General features: G+C 34.8%; 1 protein-coding gene across 1 annotated transcript in view; it reads left to right on the top strand.

Annotated features, from left to right (window-relative positions):
* LOC118749308 (proton-coupled amino acid transporter-like protein pathetic) overlaps nucleotides 1-14,665 on the top strand; it is a 56,292-nt gene that overhangs the window by 11,262 nt on the left and 30,365 nt on the right. Inside the window, exons 3-4 of the mRNA XM_036484108.1 lie at nucleotides 5,696-5,788; nucleotides 5,869-6,019. Of these exons, the coding sequence (XP_036340001.1) occupies nucleotides 5,696-5,788; nucleotides 5,869-6,019 (244 nt within the window). The remainder of the gene's footprint in view (nucleotides 1-5,695; nucleotides 5,789-5,868; nucleotides 6,020-14,665) is intronic.

Here is a 14,665-nt window from a genome sequence, read left to right as displayed (position 1 = left end):
GGTTTTTGTCATATGCATTATTTCGGTTTTCAAACGAAAGTGTGCATGTATGCATTATTTCGGGTTTTTCATATGCATTATTTCGGTTTTCAACCGAAACTGTGCATATATGCATTATTTCGGTTTTTTTCATATGCATTATTTCGGTTTTCAAACGAAAGAGTGCATATGCATAATTTCGGTTTTTCTAATATGCATTATTGCGGTTTTCAACCGAAACTGTGCATATATGCATTATTTCGGTTTTTTTCATATGCATTAATTCGGTTTTCAACCGAAACTGTGCATATATGCATTATTTCGGTTTTTTTCGTATGCATTATTTCGTATGCACAGTTTCCATATGCACAATTTCAGGGTGCCGCAAACAGGGCTGCCAAGTATACTTAGCTAATAGAACAATAAAAGTGCCAAAAAAGTTGCCATTATTATTAGTCATTCACCATTACATTTCTAAAACAAAAATTCAATGCCAAAACAAGATAAAGAAGTTGTATAAACTTTAGAAATTAAGAAAAAATTAGTTGGAGTATTACTATTTTCAAAAGGTTTATTTTTGTGCCAAGTTGAAAGTAAACAAGTAAAAAAGACTAAGTTCGGGTGAAGACGAGCATTAAAAACCAAGCGCAAGTATTAAATATAGTTTTTCACTTTTCTGAAAACTGCCGTTACCCCGTTCTACCCCTATTTCTAACAACTTCGATTGTATGTTCACTTATACTTATATAGTTAGACTAGCCTATGCCCGCTTTCTTCGCGGCGCCTAATAAGAACTTTTGCATTGGCCAATGCAAAAATAGTCTGTAAAGTCAAAATTTTTGGTAGTATCCTCCTCTGTTATACCATATGGAATACCAATCCCTTTCGGTGTCATGAATTTCAACCTGGACTCCAGCGGCACTCATCGGGTCAATTTTTATCAAAAGAAATTTCCATCGTACATAGCTCACATTCAAAATTTATATGAAATCGGTTAATAAATACGATTTTTATAAATAGCTCTACTCCAGCACCACCTAGCGAGTTTTCTAGCAGCATGTAATAGAACCATATATGTATGTAAGATAACCTCCGACAATCTGACGGAACTCTATTCATTGGTTTTTGAGTTTAGTCCGAACGATGAAAACGGCTATCATTTTATGCAAATAGGACAGTCTATAGCGAAACTCGAAAAATCAAAGCTCCATTCTTTGTGAAAATTTAAAAAAATGCTTAATAATTTTCACATAAGTTTGACCTTTTACTAAAAATTAAAAAAAAAGTTACAATAGTTCAATGGGATTTAGAAATCCTGGACAAAATGGTTCCCAATCGAATGATTCTTGCACGTTTAATTAAATGTATATCGATCCAGCCTTTCCAATAATTACCACTTTTCGGCATAAGTACGGTATTGATAACATATGTAGCTGTACCAAATTTCAGAAAGTTAACGTGCGCGTTTCCAGTGATAAGTGAAATGAGAAGCATGGGGGTGCCACGCCCCCTTTTCCATTACTTACCACTTTTCGCCATAAGTACGGTATTGATAACATATGTAGCTGTGTCGAATTTCAGGACGTTACCGTAAGCGGTTCCAGAGATAAGCTATATGAGAAGTTCAGTTTGTAAGGAAGGTGCCACGCCGCCTTTTCCAATGCATTTGCAATATATGCATCAATGCTAAGTTTCAGTTCCCCAGCGTAATTGGTTTTAGAGATATATTGGTTTTTTACTTTTTAGTCTGTATAAGAATTTTTGGAATATCCCGAGCTACATACCGAGTAAATTTTTGGTCGGAATATTTATTTTCAAAGTGCTAACATAAGTTCCAAATGTAAACCAAATCGGTGCAGCCGTTTAGTAGTTTAGTGAAATACATTGTACAGAGAACTGTATGAAATTGTAAAGCGTGACGTCTCAGATTTCTTAATTTTTTGGCAGCAAAAACTAAACGTTTTTAATTTTTTTAGCGAAAAACCTTCCACACAGAGTTCCAAAAAAGTGCGATTGGTTATACTTGAACACACTTAATTGAATGTCAATAAAATTAAGTTTGTGGTTATATCAAGGCCAAATTTTGAGAACAGTCCGTTGCTAACTCTAAATATAAACAACGACGCACTGGAAAAAGTTAATACATTCAAATACCTAGGAATAATGATCGACGATAAACTAAAACAAAAAAATGGATTCTATATTTTCAATTAGAGCTCTAGCAATATGAACATCGGTGAAAACTGCATTTTATTCCATACATTAGTTTTTGCGTGATGCGCTTACAAACATACAGACATACAGAGTCAAACATTCTAAAAATTGGATATTTGGCTTCTGTAGCTCTAATAAAAACCCACCATATTAATTTTGCTTTAATATCTATAACGTACGGACATCGGCCTGTTACAATTTTATTATAGGTATTCATTTATTTTATCAATTTAATACAATACAATTTTTCAAAAAGTGGCAACCCTCCCTAAATATATTTTCGGCAGTAAAATTTCCTAAACCACTTCAGTTTGATACCCATATTGCAATATTCAATTTATCTTGTAATTTATGTTAAATTAAAATTTTCAAACAGGTGGCAACTCTAAAAAAATTTTTTTTGGATATAAGCCTTCTTAAGCCTCTTTCTTTTGACGGCCATATTGCAATATTCACTTTTTCTTATCAACTTACTTAAACTGCAATTTTCAACAGGTGGCAGCTCTCTAATTTTTTTCTTTCTATATTTTAAGTTAGACCTCTAGCAATACATCGGTGAAAGCTGCATTCAAATCCAAGCATTCGTTTTGTTTTCGAGTAATGCGCGTGTAAACATACAGACAGACAGACAGACAAAAGTTCTAAAAATGGCTGATTTGGCTTCTGGTGCTCTAATAAGGACCCCCCACATTAATTTTTCTTTAATATCTACAATTTTATTATATGTATAGATATGAGCGGTATCACGCCCACTTTCAAAAATTCCATAATAATGTTACTTATTTTCAAGGGATTGTTGTCAGTATCAATTTTGAGTAAATTAGTGTCCTTAAATTTCGAAATATCGAAGTTTTAAGAATTTCTGAAATTTACCTTTATATGAAAGTGGGAGTAATTTTAGTCCGATTTCAATAATTTTGTAACGTTTTGCTTTTATGTGGTGAGCGAAATAATCGTACCAAGTTTGATACAAATGATCGAACGGTTACCGAGATATACATACCTGGTCATAAGTGGGCGGTGCAACGCCCATTTCCCAAAATTTTATCATGAACGTGTTTTTTGTTACAGACTTATTGCAAACATCACTTTTGAATAAATGAGCTTCTATATCTACTGATTTATTGAAGATTTCGTATATCTCTAAATTACCGTTATATGGGATTTGGGAGTGGTTATTGTTCGATTCTAAAAATTTTCGGCCATTTGGGATGTTGTACCAAGGCTAACAACTGTGCCAAGTTTGGGAGAAATTGGTATAGCGGTTACCAAGATTTACACATGTAATCATAAGTGGGCGTGGCTACGCCTATTTTCAAAACAGTTATCGTGTACACGGACGGACGGACAGACGGACAGACAGACATGGCTTAATCGACTTCTCTTTTCATTCTGATCATTTATGCATACATTTGTCTACATATATCTATCTCGATTCGTTTTGGCTGCTACAAACAACCGTTATGTGAACAAAGTTATAATACCCTTGTGCACAAGTGCGCTCGGGCCAAAGATGGCACGGTATGAGCAGGCCTGATCGCAAAATGAGGAAGTGTACACAATTTTGACAGTTAAAACTTATTCTCACACTTCCTAACACTCCAATGGAAACTTGAAATCTCCCAGTTACAGAATCCAGCCCCTGGGTGTTAGGAATTTTTACTCAATATTTTTTGGTTGTCTTTTCTTTTATGCCACGATTGTTATTTTGGCGACGCTCCTAAAAGTATTCTTAGTTTTATCAATTATATGGCAACATTAAACACATTATCTCCCAAAGACGCAGACAATCACATTTTTAACTGGCCCATAAATAGCCAGAAAATAATAGTTTTGTGTTGATTTGACCGCTTAGCTGGATGACGCCACCAACACAACACACCAACATTTGACCAGTTTTGACTACTTTTCTTTTTATATGGAAGTAATTTTTTATATGGAAGAAAAAAAATGATCAAAAAGCAACGCAATTTTTTACTTCAAACTTACACTTGATTATACTAGAATAAGCTATAAAACTGCGTACCAAAAATTATTCTAGAAATTAAAATTAAAATGCTTGGAATTGGGATGAAAAGTTTGTGGAATTTTTATAATTTATGTACAACGTCTGAAATTAAGATTTATGTGGTATTTGTTAGATAAAGAGCTATGTTTTTATATCAAAATTACGAACCTTTAAAAAAGCAAAAGAAAAGTAGTCAAAACTGGTAAAAATGTTGATGAGCTATCTTTTGTCGCGGGGTGTGTGTATATAACTAGGTATGTACCCATATAAATCAAACATAGTATTTCTCCCCAAAATTCGATTTGTTTATTGCGAGTTCGCCGATAAAATTAAATAAATAAAATTTATAAAAAACGAGAGAGCACTGTATGTTCTCTTCTACAGCAGAGGTGTACGTTTTATGTTTCTTTGTATTTTCCTTGTTGTTGCAATGGAATTCACTTTCCAGAGCGTCACTTAGTCAGTCCAGATGTATGTATGCAAGTATGTAAGTATGAATGCGTGCAATGGTATCATTTTGCTCATCTATGGTATTTGACCATATTGAATTCAAGCTGAAGCGAATGGCCGAGCTACCGCCACAGTAGTTACCCGCCAACGCCGTCGACACCCGGTAATTGCAGTGGGCTATGCAATTCGACGCTAGCCGGTAGTTAAGCGTGATTAGCGCGATTTTTTTTGCAGATGTTGCACATTTCTTGAAGCCGCAGCCGCAAAAGCACCACAAAGCAAGACGACAAAGCCCACAAATTACAGCTATATAATTTCACTATAAAACAATTGCAGACAGCACCATGTTTTTTACTTTGCTTGTTCAGTTACATTTGAGCGATTGATTGGGACGCGATTAGTAGCAACACTTTGTGTATGGAACGGAACAGCGGCAGTTACAGCTGACAGAAAAAGAAGCGCATAACCAACCAACGAGTTGACCGATATAATTTTATAAAACTGCATCGCTTGTGAGAAAAAATAATCTTAAATTGAATCTATTTGGTACATTGCGAAAATATGAGTGGCGCAAAGAAAGTCGAAGTACCAACGCTCGAACTGAGGTGCGGGCAGTGATTTATCTGCTAAGGTTTAACCTAATGTAAATAGCCTTATTCATAAAAAATAAAGTAGCTTTAAAAAAGGTTTATAAATTGAAAAATGTATGACAATCAAGGCGAATCTATACAAGGTGGTGTTATCGGATCCGCTGATTTCACGGCGAATTTGTACCTTTTGTCAAAATCATGTAATTGTTGTAATTTGGCTTTGTACTGATTGTCAAGGAGCGTATAATTTGTTGTTGTAATTTTTGTTTTTGTTCTGTTAACACCACCTTGTATAAATTCGCCTTGATGACAATGTATGTATGTATGTCAATTTATAAACCTTTTTAAACCTACTTTATTTTTTATAAATAAGGCCATAAGTGTTTTTGTCTATAAATAAAATAATAAAATAAATTTAAAAATATGTAATGCTTTAATGTTTCATAATTTCCAGATACAAAATCCAACCGCGTAAAGATGTTGAACAGGCGCTGCCGTCTCCAGACTTCGATCCTTTCGCAGAACGCAAGGTGGAGCATCCTACAACGTGAGTGCCATAGCTTTTTAGGTTTATATCCCACGTATCGTAATTAACTGTTTCTATTTACTTTATATGTATGTTTGTAGTGATAACGAAACGCTCACGCATCTGCTGAAGGCTTCTTTGGGTACTGGCATCCTGTCTATGCCCATCGCCTTTATGTACTCAGGCATTGTGCTTGGAATTTTTGCCACTATCTTCACAGCTTTCATTTGCACACACTGCAGTTATGTACTTGTAAGTATTGGGAACTTATAATCACATATTTATGTGTGTAAGCATGAATATTTTAGAGTTGCATGCATACATATGTACATGTGAAATGCATTTCTGTGCGTTGAAAACAAAAAAGAAATTAAAATAACTGTGAAATTATATAGAATAACGGCATGCATATGTATGTTTGTATGTATATACAAATGCATGCATACTAGAGCGTCCATGAAATATATATATAGCCATCAGTGTTGCCACACATATGCTTTTCCTACCAAAGCTGGTAGGTTTTTTTCCATTTGGTAGGTTGGTAGGCTTGATTGGATATTGGTAGGTTTTGAGACAATGAGTAATAGTTATTTGCGAAAAATATAAAATATGTATCTCGCAAACTTTTCAGCAACCTTTTTTACACGAATATTTCACCGGTGCGTTTGTATAACGCCGGCCGCCGTTACCAATATACAATACGACCATCCATATATCATAAAGTATAGTACTTGGACCAAGATTCCAGAAAAGTCTGCCAATGCGATCGTACCCAACCATTTCCAGGCGGAGGTTTTCGCAATCGAAGTCTGTGTTCGTGAATGTCATCGTAGAAGGAAAATGAGGTCAGAATAAATATTATGACAGATATTCAGGCAGCGCTAAAAGCCTTAGAGTCTTTTAAATCGGCATAAAGGCTTGTGAACTCTTGAACCACCTGGGAGCCCACAACAGCGTAACACTGTGGAACGTTCAAGGACATGAAGGGTTTGAAGGCCAAAACGTGCAAAGCGTGGAGCCCAAATGCGTTTGCATGGTCCCGAGCCTTTCTGCGGGACATCCAAATGATACACTGCAGACCAACTTAGGAGCTAGCTTGGAATAATCTCAAAATGCTGCCCACTGGCGAAAGTCAAAAGGAATAAAAAAATCAAAGATGCATAACTCTTTCCAGAAGGAACCCCGAAAGACACATTGAACTTAGAACTCTTACTGGCTACCTGATAGCGCACTGCAAGTTAACGTACCGTTTGAATTAAAGGGTCTCTCTGTAGAGACGGACTGTAGGTTTTGGGGACTGGTGGAGGAAACGCCTGTGCTGGCCACGAAGCATGAAACGTAGATTGATACACATTGGAGAACGATTGTCTTCTTTATCTAAAATTTGGGACATGGGATCATCCAAAGTCCTGCGCTTTTTAAATAGCCTAAGGTTGGAGTGACAACAATAAGGATTTAGTACAATACATCTTCTTAGGTCGCAGCGTGGGTATCTCCGACGTAATAATAATAATATCGTCACTAGACACGAATAAAGACGCTCGGGTGATTTGATGGCAAAAAAGGACGCGTGAAAAAAATGCGAAAAAAGACGCGTAAACATGGATTCAACATCATTCCGAAAAAAAAACTCTGTCGGGAATTCGTATACTGTTACACTCGTAAACATAGTTGAACGCGAAAATAAGTTTATACGTATTTCTTTGCCGTCGCCTATGTTAAGAGTCTTTCTTCGCCGAAATTTTTTTACGCGTCTTTTTTCGCTGTCAACTTTTGAGCTCGCGTCTTTATTCGTATCTAGTGACGATATGTACGAATGTGGAAAGAGACATATGTACATTTCGATAAGTCTGTACAGTAAAATGAGTCGTTATACGCAGTTAATTTGTTTTTATTGCACTAGCTGTGTTTTAGTCTTAATAAATGTTAAATTATCTACATTTTTAATAAACTTGACCTTGAAAAAAATATTAAAACTCAAAAAATGTTTGGTAGGTTTTGGTTGGTTATGGTAGGAAATTTTGATAGGGAAAAAATTCTCTGTGGCAACGCTGATAGCCATGCTAGTTTGATTTAAAAGTTGAAAATTAATCCAGATAATCAGATAACTAGGCACGTGTTCACACTTCCACACAAAATTCTAAAATACACTATTCGAAACAATCAATTTTTTTCGATTTGCGAAGCCTTCATACCTTATATGAATATGTAAAAATGTTGCTTATACAGTAACGACCTCGACGATATTCTTAGTACATAGATGATAATTTATCATTGTTAAGCAAACAGCCCAGAAGTTTTCTCTGTTCTAGCTGCCTAAATTAATAGTTATAAAGAAGCAAATCTCATATCTGTACAATCAGCTGCATGGGAACAATATGTTATAGTGGTCTTATTTTATCGGTTCCGATTAATCCATTATAAAAACACATCTGTCTACCAAATTTGTGCCAGATATCTCTAAAACGGAGGGACCAGTTTGGGCCGAAAGAAACGGACGAAAGGCTAAAATTACTTAGATCCTCGTCCTGGTCGCTTTAGTAAAAAAGATATAGGACTACTTCTTCTTCTTATAATTACAAAGATCGGACGAAAGTTATTTTACCATTTCTTCTTCATGAAAGGTATTGAATTTATCTTAACTTTAGGATCCTCTGTACTCGATAAAAATTTATATATATAAAACAAAAAGATTTTCTAAATTATTTATATTTAATACTTTGTCAAGGGAACTTGGCACCAGAACGAAAAATTCTACCTTTGAATGCGGATTCATCGTTCTATTCAGTATTGCTAGTTTAGTCGTTTTCCGGCTAGATTTAGCCGGTTGCGATAGCAAACAGCCGGAGAAAATTCGGTTTAGCCGGCAGCCGATTTCTTAGCCGGTTTACAAAAAAAAATTAGCCGTTTCTAGCCGATTTTTGATTTGGCCTTATTTTCTTAAAATTCAAGTTTATGTACATATAAGTCTCCCTTTTTACAAATTCGGCGACCCAAAATCTATTAGAAATGGCTACCAGCCTTTTCTCGGAGAAAATTTATATGTTGGACTGTGTTATATAAAATTGAAAGATTCTAATCCGAAAAATCTTAAAATACTGGGCCGATTTTAATGATTTTTATTTTCAATGTCTTAAATTTAAGTGGTAAGTTGTATTCGAAACACTTAAAATAACGAATTGTTGCACTGTTTGTTATACCCGAGCGCACTTGTGCACAAGGGTATTATAACTTTGTTCACATAACGGTTCTTTGTAACAGGCAAAACGAATCGAGATAGATATAGACAAATGTATACATAAATGATCAGAATGAAAAGAGAAATCGATTAAGCGGTGACTGTCTGTCCGTCCGTCCGTCCGTCTGTGCACACGATAACTCGAGTAAAAATTGACATATCTTGGTACGTGGGACGGATGGTATTGAAAATGGGCGAAATCGGACAATAACCACGCCTACCTCCCATATAACGGTAATTTTCAGAAATACGAAAACTGCGATATTTTAGTAACTACTAAAGATAATTCACTCAAAATTGATATTTACAATGAGTTTTAGACGAAAAATAAGAATATTATAACATTTCGGCAAATGGGCGTAGCCACGCCCACTTATGGTTACATGTGTATATCTTGGTAACCGCTGCACCAATTTCTTCCAAACTTGGCACAGTTGTTGGTCCTGGTACAGTATACCCAATGGCCGAAAATTTTTAATATCGGACAATAACCACGCCCACATCCCATATAACGGTAATTTAGAAAAATACGAGATCCTCGATAAATCAGTAAATATTAAAGCTAATTTTTTCAAAATTGACGGGTGCAACAATTCTTAACAAAGAAATAAGTTTGTGATAAAATTTTGGAAAATGGGCGTGGCACCGCCCACTTATGATCACATATATGTATCTCGGTAACCGTTCTACCAATTTGTGCAAAACTCGGTATGGTTATTGTGCTTGCCACACAAAAGCAAACCGTTGAAAATTGTTGAAATCGGACTAAAATTACGGCCGTTTTTCATATAACCGGTAAATTTCAGATATGCTTGAAATTTCAATATTTCGAAATTTAAGGACGCTAATTTACTTAAAATTTATACACCCCAGCTTATCATGTAGCGGCAGCTTTCGGAAAGGTGGAAAACATATATTTAATACTTGCGCCGGGTATTTAATGTTCGGCTCCGCCCGAACTTAGACTTTCTTACTTGTTTAACACGCGTTGTTTGGATATAGTGCCAACACATGGAACAAATAATACAGTTGTATTACCAGAGAGCGCATATTCAGAGAACGTATATTTATAGAGAAGGTCCAAAATGTGTGTGTGTGTGAATGCCACATTTTTCGAGCCAACAAACAGTGTTGCCAACTTTTGAATTTCAAAAAGCACCAAACCTTGGAAAAAAGAGCGTTTTACCGCACTAAAAGTACTAAATTTTTTTTTAATCAAAGGATACCTTCTTTTATAACAGTTTGTGGTAAACAAAAGTAAAAAAATAAACAATATTTAATAATAATAATAGATTGGCGCTTACACATATGTTAGTGTTTGGCGGAGCTTCTCCTTCGATTTGTGGCGTGCGCCTTGATGTTGTCACACAAAGCGGAGGGACCTACAGTTTTACGCCGACTCCGAACGGCGATTGTATTTTTATGAGAAGCTGTTTTTCATGGCAGAAATACACTCGGAGGTTTGCCATTGCCTGCCGAGGGACGACCGCTGTTAAGAAAAAACCTTCTTTCTATATTTTTTTTGCGATGTTGCTTTGACCAGGGCTTGAACCCAGGCGTTGCGGAGTGGAAGCGCGCACTGCTTACCACTACACCACAGCGGCCGACAAATAATATTTACATGTATAAATAAATACACATTCATGCTTACGAAGTAATACCGAATTACTGCACATTAAAATTGGTACATCTGGAGAAAGAACAATCGAATCGCAACAAACGAAATTGAATTTTGAAGGGGAAGAGTAATACTTAATGATACCCTAAGTAGAAATGAACGAAAAAATTTGTTGCTTTATAATAAACCGTGATTTACACTTAGAGGTTAGGATATCTCAAAATTCTGACGTGGTAGAGAAATTCTGCAGCCAGATTTGGATTCAGCCCCGAAAAATCTATAAACCGATGAACTCAGGTGGCAAAAAAAGTTAAAATTTTTCGGACTGTGTAGTCAATCAATAATTAAGAAAATAAAAAAAATAAACACTTAACTTATCTGCGTGCTAGCGTGGGTTTGCAACTTCGTCTTTTTATCAATCATGGTTTGCATTTTAGTGCATTTAAATTTGTAGATTCTTGTAAATTCAGAAATTTTAGTGCAGAAAAAAGCACTAAAAAGGGCACTAAACCATTTTTTTTGGTGTTCTAATTTTCTAAAAGCACTAAATCTAGTGCATAAAGCACCAAGTTGGCAACTATGCTAACAAAACTGGCGAAGCGCATTTTAAGAGCGACAAATATTTGGAATACTTAACAGCGAAAGCAAAACACAAAGCAGAAGAGAAGAATGTTAACAGAGCTAAATCTCACGAGAGCGTTTGGAATGTTAATTAAATATGAATATTGATGATTTTTGTGATATTTTGGAAAGTGTTAGATTTTTTGTGAAAATAATTGTTTTAGTAAGAAAATTTAATTTTTTCGTTGATTTGCACAAATAACATGCAATTAAATCGAAAATATTATATAACATTTTCCGATTTTTGTGATATTTTTTTAATGATTGCAAATAGAAAACTCCCATAAGTGTTTGCGTGTTTTGTGAAAACATTTTTTGGCAAATAAAATCCTCTTTTCCGGTTATTTCTACAAATGTCGTGAAAATAAATCGAAAATGTTATATAGAATTTTTTCGATTTTTGTGATATTTTGTTAGACTTTCAACCTTAAAACTTTTTTGGTGTTAGCTTTTTTTGTAAATAGATTTGTAGGGGAAAAAAATTCTTTTCGGTGATTTGTACAAATAACGTTAAAATAAATCGAGAATATTATATAACATTTCCCAATTTTTGTGATATTTTCAAGTAAAAAACTGTATTGGTATTGGATTAAAAAAAAAAAATCATTTTAGATTTTTTAAGGTCTCTCGCTAAACTGGGCTGAAACTATTTGAGACTTTTTTCCAAATTTTCGATATTTATGGAAATGACGAAGTTTTTAAACCTTTTGGACTTAGAAATTTTTTGAATAAAAAAACAAAACTGTGAAAAGAATTATTTTCCATTTTTTTGTAAAGATCTCCCTAAGGTAAGTCGAAAGTCTGTATGATTTTTTTTTTGTATTTCCAATATTTATGGAAATAATTAAGTTTTTAATTATTTTCGACTTGGGAACTTTCTTTTAAAAAATACTAAAAATCTGTAAACGTCGGATTTTTCCAGCAATTAGTAAAAATCTCGCTAATCTAAGACGAAACTATTTGAGAAATGTTTCAATATTTTCTATATTTATGGAAATAATGCAGTTTTCAAATCTCTTCTAATAAAGTAGTGTAAGAAGTTGCCATTCGATGGGTGGCACCTTCGCTACTCATGTGCATATTTGTCCCCCACATTGTCATTTACATATCTAATTTATTAATAACTAAACCTAAATTTATAAAGCACATATTTGAAAACTGCATTTCATTGATATTTCCTATTTCTGCTACCAAATTTTTCAAGCAACCAAAAAGACAAACAAATGAAAATGGAAGTATGTATGCATTCATAAATGTACATATGTACATACATATATGCGATTGTTCTGCTTTCGTCTTCCCCTCGCCGCTTCCATCTACACGAATTATTCAATTTCTGCAAATCGCCACCAGATTGGCACGTGCGCGAAACCATTAACCATACGTTTACGAAATATTTAGATTTTCGCATAGCTTTGCATTTAATAGGGCAATACTTGTACATTTTGTATGGAGAATAATATTAATTTATTTAAAATTCTGCATGTAACCATGTTTTCGACGATACATGTAACTTTCATGAAGATTGACCATAAAAAGCATTGTAAAATAGCGACCGGCGCGCACACCACGTCACGCTACGCCGCGGCCCCCCGGGCCCCCTTCCCCGTCTCCCACCGTGCTGTAACGGTAAGGTAGATTTATTTTTTGTATACGTTGAAATAAAATTTGTATATATTTTAAACATCGAGGGCTTATATTCAATAATACTCTCTATCTGCACACTTTTCACAAAGATGAGATTCTGATATAAAAATCCACCTAAGCTTTAACTGTCATCAGTGATATTAATGCTACCTTATATAACGACAGGTAATAAGTCCCAGATGGTTTCTAAAATCACAAATTAGTTTTTGTGCAAATTGCAGATAGAGGGTATTAATGAATTCAAGCCCTCGATATTTCACATTTTTATATTTGTAAGTTATTAGAAGCAGGGATGCCAACTTGTCTCAAACCGTGCCATTTGTCCCTATTTTACTTCAAATTGCACTTATTTTTTCAATTTGGCACAAAGTGCCAAAATGGCACTTTTGTAAAAAAAATTACATTTCAATACATTTTTGTGAAATCCTTTGCGGGTACTTCTTTTTCTCAACTAAAAGTTTCTAATTTATAAAGGCTATTCAACTGGTTTTTCTTATTTTATCATTGCACTTTTGTTTGGAAAATGTAGCTTTATTTTATTGCTAAATGTGAATGATTAAAAGGCATGACACCTTTTTTGGCACCTTTATTTTTCTATTTGGTACATTTTGGCACTTTTTTATCCTCAATATGGCACCTCATAACTAAGGATAGTTGGCAGCCCTGATTGGAAGATTTCTGCTGTGTTTTGGGGCAACAACTTGTCTGCAGTAAAAAAGCATATAATTTGTGTTTCAAAAGTGTGAGAAAACCAATTAACACAGAATTCTTTCAGGGTTCCTCCGGGGTTTTTGGACATGGACTGTTTCTTCAATTTAATAGTGTTCGCTTTATTTTTGTAAAAACGAAGCATGTTTTGCAAGTTATGGATCATTTCTACACTCTTTCTTCAAATATTCCTCGTATTACAGCTGTGCGTTTTTACATATTCGTAATTAAAATTTTTTTAATAAAATCAATTGGTGGGAGTGCAAGATTGTGTGTGGATTAATATCACAACACTGAGGATTTGGCTATAACCTTTTTCATCTATTAAAAAACAACACTTACGGGGCAATGTTTATTGTAAGAACAAATTTTTTCCTATGAATCGACATACTTTAAGCATTGTTGACGCTATTTCCATTTGAATGAGGAAATAGCGTCAATGACTTTATTTCCAAATTTTTGTTGACTTTATTTCGCTTTTGAAAAGGTAATAATGTCAATTGACTTTATTTCGCACCAGGGTGGGAAATAAAGTCAATTGACCTTATTTCCATTGACCTTATTACCTGTCACCTCCGCTAAAATGGGTTAAACACAAACTGGAAATTACATTTTTTACACACCTACATGCATACATTCATATACACATGTACATGGGCGTAGCCAGGTAGGGGCATCGAGCACCTCCCCCCCCCCCCCCCCCCCCCTAACTTTCAAATTTTCCTTATCTTCTCTATATATATAAAAATTTAGCCGTTTTTCGCCTTGTAATGAACTTTACGTAGAATGGCTGAACCGATTTTAACCAAACTTTGCCACATTGAAGAGACACATGTGGAGAAGGTTTATAACTAAAAAGGGGGGTTATCAGAAAAGGGGGCGTGGCACCTCCCATACAAACTAAATTTTTTAAACAGAATATCTGTGAAAGGGTTCAAGGTAGAGACCTGAAAATTGGTATAAACCTATATGATATCACACAAAAAAAGGGGGGTTATCAGAAAAGGGGGCGTGGCACCCCCATACAAACTTAATTTTTCATGGTGAATATCTTTAAAAGTGTTAA

The sequence above is a fragment of the Rhagoletis pomonella genome, unplaced genomic scaffold (assembly GCF_013731165.1).
Source record: "Rhagoletis pomonella isolate Grant_MI unplaced genomic scaffold, Rhpom_1.0 Rhpom_scaffold_00014, whole genome shotgun sequence".
In the NCBI taxonomy this organism is placed as follows: Eukaryota; Metazoa; Arthropoda; class Insecta; order Diptera; family Tephritidae; genus Rhagoletis; species Rhagoletis pomonella.
This window is presented reverse-complemented; position numbering and strand designations above follow the sequence as displayed.